Source organism: Panthera tigris, chromosome D4, assembly GCF_018350195.1.
Source record: "Panthera tigris isolate Pti1 chromosome D4, P.tigris_Pti1_mat1.1, whole genome shotgun sequence".
NCBI classification, from domain to species: domain Eukaryota; kingdom Metazoa; phylum Chordata; class Mammalia; order Carnivora; family Felidae; genus Panthera; species Panthera tigris.
Genome location: NC_056672.1, coordinates 85033362 through 85047007, shown reverse-complemented (window position 1 = coordinate 85047007; position 13646 = coordinate 85033362). Strand labels below are relative to the sequence as shown.

Genomic DNA, 13646 nt, shown 5'->3' with positions numbered 1-13646 from the left:
CTCAGCTAGGGAGACGGAGCTCTGGCTTCTCGGTCACTTGACTGTGCTCCTTTGAACCAGACCCCAAGTTAGGGAGAACATTTGGATTCAATTCAGTCTCACACAAGTTCCTTACCATGGAAGACAAGAGAAGGGGACACAGCCGGGAGTAAGTACACAGAGATGTAACTGCTCCGTTCTCGGTTTCCCTCGGCGCGGAGGGAAACCTAACAGGACTGGGGCTCCGCGTCTCATCCTCGGGAGCCGGTGCAGCCTGGGCTAGTGAGCGGGTTTGAGGAAACCAAGAGATCTGGCTCCAATCCCAGCTCCCACCACTTGTGTGTCCTGCAGCGAGTCACCTGAGCCTCATACTTAACAAGGAAGGTAACCACGGCACCCACCCTACCCAGGATGGTGCATGCAACATGCCAGACCAGTGCCCGGCACCGGGGTGAGAGCTCTAGGAAGGCTGGGGAACCCGCCTGTGTGTTCCCAGAGCAGTGTGCACACCTCCTTAGCACACTGGACCATGTGGACCCTTGCTTCTACCTGTCTCTGCCATCGTATCCCTAGTACGTCGTACAGCACACAGTAGGGCCTATGGAATGAACAAATAAGCGACAAGCCCTTATGCCTAGTCCTCACGGCCCTGTCCCTACTGAGATTTCTCCCTTACCACACAAGTTAATACTTCATTTCATACATCTTGTAACAATCTCTAATTGTTCCCTGTGTGTATTAATAGGTTCTCCGAGAGAAGTGAATTTCATCCTACATATCTGAATTGCCATGCCTGTCACACAGTTTCTTTTAGAGCTGAAGGCCCTCTGGGAGATCACCTAATCCACCCCTTTCATTTTGTAGATGGGATGGCAAGGTCCAGAGGAAGGGGAGCCTAGACAAGAACACAGCCAGGGCACAAGGCCAGGATGACGAGCCACCGCTGGAAGACGGCAGAGGTTAAGGAGGGATAGTCTGGGCGCCGTCAGCTCGTTTCTTGAAAGCACCAGGTGGGCTGGAACTTCATCCGCTTTCTCCCGTGGCCCAGCGTAAGCTCACTGCCAGCAGCAAGCATCGCAAAGCCCAGCACAGTTCCAAATTCTTCAGAACACACAGGGCGTGCTAGTGTCTGCTGCCCCGGGCATACTCATAGATCGATGCCCTTGCCCTTCCCACGAGGGGTGGGAGAGCCGCTCCCCTGAAAGCAGAGACAAGCCCCAGTTCACTGGCTGCAGGGCCCCGGGCATGGACGCCCACCTCCCTACACCCCTCCTCCCCGCTCTGGAAGTGGCCTTCTAACAAAGTGAACCTCAAACGTGACCATTTCAGGAAGGTGGCTGCTGAGGTGCCTGGCTCGTGAAGGGCAATCAGTAAAGGCCAGCTGGCCCGGGGACTGGGTGGGGATGCAACACGCACACACACCCCACAGCGAACCAGACAGCACAGCAGTGCGCCGCCCAGACGTGGGTAAGCCCGGCGGTCAGGAGCTGCGTACGGCGAGGAGCTGGCAGGGCCGTGGAAGTGATGACAGTGGTCAGGGGAAGCCCATGCTGTCACTGCCTGGGCTGGCAGGCGTCAGGGAAGAGGAGGGGAAAGGCGGGGTGCAGACGTAAGCCCGGTGCTCAACAACCTGCAAGGACAGAACCTATTTGGGCAGGGGCAGAGGTGGGGGTGAGAGCCAGCAGGGTCACGGGGCCCAGGCCTTAAACTCAGGATGCGGTGGGATGAGCTCTGCTGACTAGGGACAAGACTGTGCAGGGTGTGATGGTATCACATAACCCGTCACCCCCCCAGGAAGGGCTAAATCTGAAACAGAGGATGGAGGGACCCCAGAGGGAGCCCCCAGGGCCCCACAGAATGGCCAGCTAAAGAGAATAGCTGGCTGCCATGGTAACGGGTAGCAGGCCACAGTGCGATGCGTGCACGGGGGCAGGGAGGCTGAGTGGGCACCTAGGCCCATCTTACAGCCTGGAGAGGTCAGGTCACAGCCTTCTGTTTGAACCCTGCCCAGCAGGCCCAGAGCAAAGCAGCTCCCAAAGTACTGAGGAAACACACTCTGAAACAAACAGGAAGGAAGGAAGGAAGGAAGGAAGGAAGGAAGGAAGGAAGGAAGGAAGGAAGGAAGGAAGGAAAAAAATAAAACATCTTACCTTGGCTATTTTCACAAAATGGCTCAGGATTTCTGCCCTTATTTTTAAAGTCTGTGCTGTTAGAATTTCTCGTACAACCCAAAAACTGACCTGTAAAGTCAAATACAGCGGTTAAATGCCGGACCACCCACGTTGCCCTCGCCCACCACAAACGGGGATTTCCCAGAGGTCGGGAACCTGGAAGAGCACAGCCTTCCAGCCTGGGGGTGCATGTGGTTGAGGGTCCCTTTACGTACAACATCTAGCCTACAAATGGCTCCCTCCTTCAGCACCTCCTCTCCAACATGCACAGCGGTGCTGAGAGAGACAAGTACTTTCCTCATCGTCCAGGGGAGTTACTGGGCCTCCATGACATAGTAATCTCTCTGAAGTCGCTGCAGGGAATTCTGAGATGCACCAGACAGATTTCTGCTCAGAAGGACCCCAGTTGTGGGAAGACCACGGATGGATGGTTGGATGGATGGAAGGACCAGTGGCCAGACTAAGGGATATGTACATGGGCAGTACCACCCATGAGATCTATATCCCCAGGCAGACCCAAGACGAGAAGGATTCACCAGTATTTGCACAACTGTAAGAAATTTAATTTTCTAGGAGAGGGTTCGCCCAGTAAGTTAAATGATACAAAAGCATCTTTCAAAGTTCCATAAAGCAATGCAGGTGAAGAGACAGGTTTTTCTGAAGACTACACATGCCAGAAGGACACAATGGCACTTTGGGCTCAGAACACTGTTTATGCCTGACCTCTCACAGAAATCAACATCCCCAAGCCCCTTGAATCTTTCTGGGAACAAGCACATTCTCTACCAGGGTATCGTTGACTCACGTGACACCTCAGGGCAACACAAAAGGGGCTTCGTGCCAAGAACCTCTAGGAAGTGTCCCACTACTGTAACAACAGTGCTGTGTGACACATAGACACCCAAGGGTGGATTGACAGCATGACTAAGAGAAAGAGAGAGAGAGGGCTGAGCAGGGTACGGGGTTGGTTGTGTGGAGTTGAAAGGAACTTAAGGCATGTAAAACCTCTAAATTTTACAAAGAAAAACGGGGATATTCCAGACTTAACAAGGCACATTTACTGCTGCAACCAAATTTACTCTCTTCCCTGAAATAGTCACTTTTCAATGCGAAAACAAGAGAAGAGTAACCAAGAATAAAAAATTTGCTTTTTATGTTAAGCAGGAATATTATAGAAAAGTTTTTTTTCTGCGTAATTATCTGTGGTCGCCTCCAGGACATGCCTGGTTTTCCATAGAATCATTTTTTCCAAGGAATTGCCTAAAATTAAGTTCAGACTCCAAAGTTTTACTAGCCAGTTATGGAAGAAAGACTTTCTGAACACCAAGTGACATGCCCATAAACCTTATATTTTAATACACGCACATTTTTATGCCACATAGCCTCAAGTGTGATAGTTTATATGTATAATTTAATAGATTCCTGCATGCCCCAAAATCACACAGATTTAAGGCATAATTATGGAACATGGCAGAGTTGACTCTGATCTGCAGCACACGGTAAGCAGAAGCAACTCTGAGTCAATTCAATTCGACAGATTTTCATGAAGCCTGTACTGTGTGCAGACTTGACACTGTGAGTCCAGACCCTATCAGTCCTTGCCTGGTATGGAAGGCACCAAAGGAAGAGGCAGGACCGTCCCCAAATCACCTGGCGATCATGGACACGGAAGAAGTTCAACCTAAGTGGACTAGAACATGGGGGAGGTAATGATAGGGGAAGGCTTGCTGGAAGAGGCAGGGCTTGAAAGATGGGTAGACTTCAAACAGGTAGAGACGGGATTAAGGTACGGCTGTATACACCATGACCAGGGAGAGCTGAGCGGACCGACTGGTCTGGTGTTGTGGGTGCTCTGTGGGGTCAAGGTAGATGGGGGAAATTAACGCTAGAAAGGGCATCGAAGGCCAGAATGTGGGGGTCTGGTGCAACAAGATGACAAGAAGGACCTTAGGTGCTATTCTACATGGGGAGACTTCCATAGGTTTCCAAGCCAAGGAAGAGAGTCTTCTGTAGGGGCAGGGACACCCATCAGGAACCTGATGCAATGGTCTAAGTGACAGGCAGGAGGCTTCCGCTAGGCCCATGTTGAAGGAGATGGGAGAGAAGGGGCAGGTAGGAAAGACATTACAAAAGTAGAATCAAGAAAGTTTCAAACATTTTTTATTCTCTTCTCTACCTACAAAATTGAAGAGAAGTTTAAGGCAGAAAACAAAGGACACAGAGATAGGCACAAAAGGCAGAAATCATTCGCGACCTCATTCTCATACACAGACCATGATGACGGACATCGTGGTTTGTGTCCTTCTTCTCTCTTTTCCATACGTCTGTCTTTTTCAGTTAAATTGGTATATATTATTCCACCTGAATAATATTCCACCTTAGGGAAATATCATCATTAAGTCACCTCCTCTTGTTGGGTAGGCTACTTCTAATTATTTTGTTGTACTGAACAATGCTGTGGTAAGCATATTTACACATAAATCTTTATACATTTTTAATTATGGTCTTAGGGTAAATTCTAGTAAGGTGGAGTGAATAAAAGTATGTGTACCTTTTTTCAAAAGCACATATAAAAACTTGGCCTCCAAAAGGTCTATTTGCTTATCCATCAACAAGTTTGAGCTGATCCACAGCCCCCTACACAAAGAGGTTATTGCAATTTTTTTTTTTTTTTACTAACCGAACAGGCAAAATAATATCTCATTGTTTCTATTTTGCATTTCTTCCATTACTATTCAATTAACATATCTTTTGTACTTTTTTTTTTCAGTTTTTTGTTACAAATATTTATAGGCCATTTGTACTATCTGCCCTGTGAATTACCTGCTCGGATCCTTACCCATCTTTCTATTGGGACAGCTGTCCTCTTACTACTGATTTAGTAAAGTTCTTTGTGTATTAAGGAAAATACATTAACCCCTTGTGGGCCATGTATTGTGCCAAGAACGTAGAGAAACTGGTACTATTTTACACTGTTTTGGGGAGTATAAATTTATAGGACCATTTTGAAGAGCAACTTAAATATAACTTGAAAGATGTGAAACTTCCATTCTCCCTAGAATTTTTGTTTTATGAAAACACAGAAATTTAGAGGAACTAATGTAAAAGGATTCACCCAAGTACTGTTCATAAAGAAAAAGAACAGAAAAGAAATGGCCATTAATAGGAAACTTTTACGTAAATAATAGTATCACCTCAGACTCTGGAAAGAAGTCACTATAGAAGGAAGTGAGCTATTGGAATTATTCTGCATAGGAAATTTGTCTATTCTTCCCCTTTTATTTATGCAATCACTTATTTGTATCAGAAAAGACTCATGGATACCTACTTTACACTTGGGGTGATAACCCAATACTATGTTATTTATTTTCTTGCTCAAATTATTCCAGCTTTGGTCAATGAAAGCTCCTTCAGTTGGCTCCTATGTTCGACCTACCCAGCATTGTTTTAATTGGTTGGCTGGTTGGTTGGTTTGAGCACTTCCTTATTTTCTGGAACTACATGATGCTATAGGCTCATCGAGATGCTATTGCCCCAGGATTAAACCAGCCATTTCTCCAAGGAGCCTTGGTTCCTTTTGTTAGAGAATGGTATGAGGAAACAAGATCTGGGTGCTGGGTGTACTTGTTGCTACTGGGCATCAATGTTTCTAGGTTCTCTCAGCTGGGAGAGCAAGCGAACATATGCATACGTGTGTGTGTGCGTGTGTGCGTGAATACTAACATGTACATATACACATCTATAAATATTTCTATATGCAACCATCTGTATCTATATTAAAATAAATGAGTTTATATTGATGTCTCCCCCTTGCTCATCTGTAACTTTCCACTCCCAACAGTGAAAAACCTGGGTCCTACCATCTGCCATCCATTTCCTTAATCGTTCAATTCCAGTATTCATGTAAAAGAGCTTCCGAATTGTTACCCAATGCACTCGGGGAGCAGCTATATTAACTAGAGTATAGAGCTTATATACAGTTCCTTTCGTCTTCAGTGTTACAGGCTCCCCTCATTTCCAAAGTTACTTAATTCAGCACCTTTCACCTCACCCTCCTCAGTGATGTTGTTTCATACGTTTATAATATGGTTAGATTTTATGTTACGTATTCCATTCTAGATTTCGTTAATTTCCACAATAAATTTTTCAAATTTGCATACACTAAAGTTTACTCTTGGTGATGGAAAGTTCTAGGAGTTTCCACAAACGCATAGTGTCGTGTGTCCAAATGACACTATGTATCATACAGCATCACACAGAATAGTTTCACCACCCTAAAAAATCCCCTGTGCTTCACCTACTCAGTGCTCTCCCCGTCTCAAACCTCTGGCAACCCACTGATCAATCTGTTTATCATCCTTAGTTTTACCTTTTTGAAAAACGTTTTACATTTCCCAGAATGTTTTTAAAAAGCTGGGAGCGGGGAGGTGGAAGTAATCATACATATGTCAGACTGGTTTCTTTCACTTAGTAATATGCATTTAAGATTCATCCATGTCTTTATATGGCTTGAGGGCTGATTCCTTTATTTATTTTTTTGGTGAATACTCTTCCATTGTATGGATTTACCAGTTTGTCTATCCATTCACCTATTGAAGGATATCTTAGTTCTTTTCAGTTATTGACAATGATGAATAAAGCTGCTATAAAGATATTTGTGTGTATGTGTATACAGCAGATTTCAAAGAAGCTGGATAATTATCTAGGAGTGTAATTGCTGGACGTACCGTTTTGCATTTCCACCAGCAATGAATGAGAGTTTGTACTGCTCCAGATACTTGCCAGCAACTGGTATTGTCACTGTTTTATTCTAGCTCTTCTAAAAGGTGCATAGTGTTGTTGCATTGCCCCAGTGACAAATGACGTTGAGCATCTTTTTATATGTTTGTTTGCTATCTGTACTTCTTTGGTGAGGTGTCCAGATCTTCTGCCCATTTCTTAATTGGGTTGTTTTCTTAATGTTGAGTTTTAAGAGTATATTTTGGATACAATTCTTTTACCAGATATGTGTTTTGTGAGTATTTCCCCCAGGCTGTGCTTTGTTTTTTAATTATCTTACCAGTGTCTTTTGCAGAGCAGAAATTTCTAATTTTAATGAAGCCCAACTTAATCAGTTTTTTCTTTCATGGATTGTACTTTTGGTGTTACATTTAATAACTCATCACCAAAGGTCATATAGATTTTCTTCTATGTTTTCTCCTAAAAGTTTTATAGTTTTATCTTTCACATTTAGGTTTATGCTCCATTTTGAGTTTTTTGGTTTTTGTTTTTGTTTTTTTTTTTTTTAGAGAGAGAGAGTGTGTGAGCAGGGAAGAGGGGCAGAGGCAGGGAGAGGGAGGGAGAGAGGGGGGCGAGAGAGAGAGAGAGAGAGAGAGAGAGAGAGAGAGAGAGAGAATATGAATTTTCAGCAGGCTCCATGCTCAGCGTGAAGCCTGACATGGGACTCAATTTCACAACTGTGAGATCATGACCTGAGCTGAAATCAAGAATCAGACCCTCAACTGACTGAGCCACCCAGGCACCCTATTTTGAGTTAATTTTTATGAAAGATCTATACAGTCTGTGTCTAGGTCCGTTATTTTACATACATTAAAAAAATGTTCCAATTGTTCCAATACCATTTTGTTGAAGAGATTACCCTTCTTCCATTGAGGGCTCATGCATCTGTCAAAGATCAGACGACTATATGTCTGTTCTGTTCCATTACTAGGTGTCTTTTCTTTTGTCAGGACCATGCTGTCTTGATTACTGTAGCTTTACAGTTAGTCCTGAAATCAGGTAGAGCGAGGCCTCCAACTTTGCTCTTTTTCAGCATTGCGCTGGTTATTCTGTCTTTAGTCTTCCCATATATATTTTAGAATCAGTTTTTTCGACCTACAAAATAGCTTGATAGGATTTTGATTGGGATTTGCTTCACTCTATAGATCAAGTTGGGAGTCTTCCAGACCATGAAGATGGAATATTTATCTATTCCAATATACTGTGATTTCTTTCATCAGCGTTTTGCAGCTTTCCACATACAAAACGTTTATGTGCTTTGTTAGATTTATACCTAAGCATTGTGTGTGTGTGTGTGTGTGTGTATGTGTGTGTGTGTATTGTAAGTGGCGTGGGGGTTTTCTATTTCAAATTCTAATTCTTTACTGCTTATATATAGGACAGCTTTTGTATATTGATCTTGTGTTCTGCAGCCTTGCTATATTCACTTACTAGTTACAGTAAATTTTTTTACAGATTTCTTTGAGAATTTCTATATACACAATCATGTCATATGTGAGTAAAGTCAGTTTCATTTCTTCCTTTTCAATCTGTATATCGTCATATCTTTTTTTTTCTTATTGCACTACTGAATGGAAGTATTGAAAGAGCACATCTTAGCCAATCTTAGGGGGAAATCATCCAATGTTTTACTATTAAGTATGATGTTGGCTGCAGGGTTTTTGTAAGCGTCCTTTATCAAGGTGAGGAAGTTCCCCTCTATTCCTAATTGGCTGACATCTTAGTTTCTTGAAGAACTATCACTTCTCCATTCTTGGCTCATGTGGCCTAGGCCCCCTGCCCCTAGCTCCATGGGCAGGCTTATTTCTAAGACCTGGCCAACCAGAGCCTCATGTCTTCCTGGTCAGAGTGACTGATCAGGATGAACAGGATGGGACACAAGCCAAGGCAGCTAAACATCAGATGACAGAGCTACTGAAAAGGAGGCAAGATTTTTCTGCCGGGGGTTGCCCTCACAACAGGATGTGAGCCAGGATCTGTTGGCAGCCATCTTGCAGCCACAGAGGAGGAAGCTGCCAGAGAAGGGACCCAGCTTCCTGGAACCAGGAACCTTTGGCCCCACCCAATAAGGATCCTGAGACCCAGAGAGAGGAAGTGACTTGCCCGAGGCCTGAAACAGGTTAGCAGTAGAATCTAGACCAGAACCAAGTTCTCCCAATTCCCTCCTCATCTTTCCCGAATTCTTCAGCATCTTCAGGACACAATTCCAACTCTGCTGCCAGCAGCCAGTCCCAGGCCTCACTGTCCTTCAGTTCAGAGCTCCCACTACTCTACACCCTTTTTACAGCTAATGCTAATTGTTTACTATGTGTCAAGTACGGGGCCAAACCCTTTACATCCACAATTCTCATTTAATCTTCAAAACCACTTGAAATGATTCTTCCCACTTTATAAATAAGGAAGGTGAAAGGTCAAAAGACAACCCAAGATGGGAAAGCAAGTAGGTTGTAGGGCTAGGATGCAAACCCGTAGGGGTTTGATTCTCTGTGACCACAGCTTCTTAGGCTGTTGCTCACAGACCCCTAAAGTGTTCGTGCACACATTTTGAGGGGGCAAGCACTGAACTCACTAAAATTAAATGCAAATTTATACATCTCTGCATTTATCTGGAAACGGGTTCACATATGCATATATATTTTTCAAATTCTCAAAAGAACACATGATTCAAAAAAGGTGGAGCACTTCTGTGGTCTGTGGTGAACTCCTTGGGGCCGAGATAGGAGCCTGGCCCAGAGCAGACAGCTCAGTGAACTCAGCTGGGTGCTGCCATCCCTCCATGAGCTCTAGGAACAAATTCCAAGGGACTCAGGTCCCACAGAGAAAGCAGGCAAGCCCACAGGGTCTGGCCACTGGGTTTCTGGTTTGGCCACAAGAAGCCTCATATCTGCGGGCAACCTCCTTCCAATCAGCTGATCTTCCTGTTCTCTCTTACTTTCCCCGAAAACATTTGGACGCTTACTACATGCCAGACACCGTGCTGAGAGCTCTTTGTGTGCCATTTCATTTAATCTCCACAGCAACTGTGCAAGGTGAGTCATACTGTCATTCTCATTTACAGATAAGGAAACTGAGGCTCACAAAGGCAACTGACCTGCTTTCCTTTATCTGGAGTCTGATGGGGAGCCTTGTTCTCACATATAAAAGTCTGCCAGGAAGGGATGCCAATCGGTTCATCTCAGAGAAAGCAGCCCCAGTGGCTGACCGGGCCTGGCTGTTGGCCAGTTTTGAAGCCAAATGGCCGTGTCCAGGAGCTGCTCGCTCTGAGTAGCTGACAGGCTGGCAGCAAGACCATTTCTCAGAGCGTCCTGTTTGGGAAAACGCGACTTCGCTTCTGGCTCGCTTCACCCGCTTGGTCTGATCTGGACACGATGCAACTGTTCGCGGAACGAGCCGCACCACCCTCTGCCAGGCTGACCTGGCCTCCGCGTGCAAAGCAGATTACATCAGAGCCCCCAGCGGCCCTCCTCCGGGAGCACTGTGGCTGGCCAGAGGTGGGACTGAGCTGGCTTCCAGTCAAATAGTTTTGTGAAGGAAACTATGAATCCTCTGACAGTGTGTGCACATCTGTTTTATTTTTTAAAGCCTAAGCTCAGTTGAAAAGGAAAAGATTTTGAAAAGAAAGAGCAAAAAAACAAAGGCCTTCAGAACTTCTCTGTTCAAAACAAACAGTGCATACAGCCCCACTGCAGATGCCTAGGTCCTTCTTAGTTCCTAGTATAACAACAATAATGCAAACTTCAGGCTTGATCTCCAGACGAAAAGCTGGTGCCTCTCGGAGGCTCTCCCCGTCCTCCGGGGGTAGCCGAGGCTGGGGAAGCCTGGGGAGGGCTGGGCAGCGGTGATGCCCAGGGCCCAGCATTTCTGAGTGGGAAGGCCCAAAGGAAACCCAGGCCCGTCACCCCGAGGTCCAGTCAGGCACACTATGCAATTTCTAAACCATTGTCCTCATTTGAAACCAGAAAAACAAGAAGAAGGAAGAAAAACTGTCAACAGCACCATTTGGGGGTTTGGTCCGTCCAAGGGAGGTCTTAGAGGGTGCTTTCTCCCGGAGATCTCATTCTGGTAGATCTGGCTGAGAAGCCAGAAGCCCACTGCCCTCAGCCGGTCCAAGTCTTCATCGTCGTTCCCTTCAGTGGGGGTGCAGATCTTCATGCTGGCGCAAAGGTGCTGGTTGGGCCAAGTCAGTTTGCAGTAGTATGTACGGGGCCGGTGACCAGGGCATCGGGCACTCAAAAGTTCCGAGCACCTCATTCATCCACTCCACATGTATGCACTGAGGGTCTATCATATGCCTGACATTAGGCCAGGTGGCGGGAGGTGCGCTGGTGAACAAGATGGATATGGCTCCTGCCTTCGCGGAGCCCACAGACTGGCAAGGAAGACGGAGGCGAAGGAGCTGCACACAGTGAGGACAGATGAGCAAAGGGCCAGATGGCAAAAGCAGCACAGGGGCCAGTGAGAGAATGTCTGACAGCAAGACCTCGCACGGGCTAGGGGTTCACAGAAAGCTCCCCACAGAAGTGACGCTCAGGCTAAGATCAGACTGGGGGGCTAAACAGAGAGGAAGAATTCTGAACTGAGAGGACAGCACATCTGGGGCCTGATGGGGCAGAGAGGGTGCATCAGGGAAGAGAAGGAGGCCAGGATGGCTGAAGCCCGCAGAGCAGGGAAAGGGACAAGAGAGGAGACTGGAGGGGTGGACAGAAACCAGACCCACCGTGCAGGACCCTGCAGGGAAATTAAGGTGCTTGAGCCTTAGCTTAGGTGGAACTGGAAGCCAGTGAAGCAATTTAAACCCAGGAAAAGATGTATTTGGTTCCACCTGCTGTGAAGAAGGACCGTGCAGGCGAAAGGATTGATGGGCGGGATGGTTCGGGAAGAGGGGTTTGGACCTGGGGCCAGGTGCCTGGGATTGAACCCTGGCAGGGCTCCCAGCCCAAGGGGACAACAGATCGCTATCCGGCCACGCACAGGCAAGGGGTACTGCTTACCTGGTTAAACCTCCGGGTAAAGGCCACAACGTTGGGGGCGAGACTATGTTTCTCCTTCTTACTCCATCCACAGCTGGCTAGTTCCTAGGAAGCACAGAGTCAATTTCAACAGCGATTCTAACACACAAGGGACATCTAATTGGAATGTGGACACAAAGGTGGGGAAGGGCCAAAGCCCTGGCCATCCATATCTTCACCAGGGTGGGTCAGTCTTCTCCCCGTCCTCTGGAGAGGAGGGCTGGGTCTGTAGATGGAGGTGTACCCCGGGACCCCCAGGAGTGAGGATGGAAAGTAGGACACTTTGGCCCATAACCCTGGCCACATTTCCCAGGACTTCTGTGCCAAAATATTCTTAACCACAAACTGCCTCCTCTGCCAGTTCCCCTGGGACCAGAAGTCCCTTCTGAAGGTAAACTGTCTGCGAGAGGGCATAATGTGTTAGCTAGAAAGACCCATCCTCCCAGGTGAACTTAAAAATTTTAAAGTGAAATATGGATAAACGATTTCAGAGTTCATTGGCCACGTGATACCCTCCACTCCTGGCATGAGGGAACCTCCTTGCCCCCGCCCACTGGAATCAGAGAAGATTCTGGGACCACCTCACACCCCTTCCTGAAGTCAGCCCCTCCCCTATCTCGTACAACCAACAGGGGGCTAGAAGGAGAGGTTGCCTTTAACATCTTCTTCAAGGGCCTCGTCTCTTTTCCAACAGGTTTAATGTTATAATTTGAATAATCAACTTATCTAAATTTTACCCATCTGTGAAGCTGGTTCCTACCCAAGGGAGTTAACAGGAACACTGTAATAGGATGACTTGGGTGCATAAGAGGACCAGAGAAAACCCATTATCCAAGGGCCAGCGTTCTCAGCTTGTGGCTTGGGAGCGCTGGCGAAGAACAGAATAAAGGAGGCAGACGAAAGTTCTCTATCCCTAAGTTACAAGACCTTCTTTAAATTCGTATCAGGCCTTGCTATTATTAACAACATTTTTTTTTTTTTGCCACACATCTGGAACTTTAATAAGATCTTTAGGGAGAGCCAGCTGCCTGGCAGCGGGAATAGGGGTCTACTAGGAAGTCAGGGAGGGCAGTGGGAATGGCCAGAGACAAAACCTGTTGGCCGAGCAGCTCTGTCTGAAGTGCTGTGCCCTTCAAATGCATCTCGGGACCCAACTCTATGCCACAGGTGCTGTGTGAAGCCTGGCTGGAGGCAGTGGACAGCTCGGGATATAAGATCAATGGCCTGGACTTGAAAGCACTCAGGCACCAAGCGGGGGCTATGCACTCTGCTCCTCTCCCGGCTGTCTCACTTCTGTAAATGCGCCATTCTCCTCCTGGTCACCCACACGGGAAAACACGACCATCTTTGACCTTGCCAGTCCTTTACACCCTCACAATGCAGACCCCAAAGAATAGTAATGACAAGGACGTTAACGAACGCCACCCATTTATCAAGAGTCCCCCGCACGTCAGGGGCTGGCCAAGGCACTTCACCTGTTACCTCATGTAATTCACACCACATCCATTTAGCAAAGAGGAAGGGGCTCAGGATCCATCCTCTTGAATGAATACCTTGACTCATTTCTTTTCACGAGCAGATATGAACCTCTTTGAGATGTAGCATTCACCTCTGTTTACCATGATTCTCCTTGTTCTAAAAATATGTATTCAACCTGCCTCAGTTACATTGACTTCTCCTCCCCTTCAGAACAGATACTTTAATTATT

The 13646-nt window shown here is 46.5% G+C and overlaps 1 protein-coding gene across 9 annotated transcripts in view; it reads right to left on the bottom strand.

The window, feature by feature from the left end:
• Positions 1-13646, bottom strand: part of RALGPS1 (Ral GEF with PH domain and SH3 binding motif 1) — a 268245-nt gene that overhangs the window by 161209 nt on the left and 93390 nt on the right. For all 9 annotated transcript variants that reach the window (XM_042965073.1, XM_042965076.1, XM_042965077.1 and 6 more), the window contains 2 exons: positions 11921-12004; positions 2130-2219 (listed from right to left, as the gene is read on the bottom strand). In XM_042965073.1, the coding sequence (XP_042821007.1) occupies positions 2130-2219; positions 11921-12004 (174 nt within the window). The remainder of the gene's footprint in view (positions 1-2129; positions 2220-11920; positions 12005-13646) is intronic.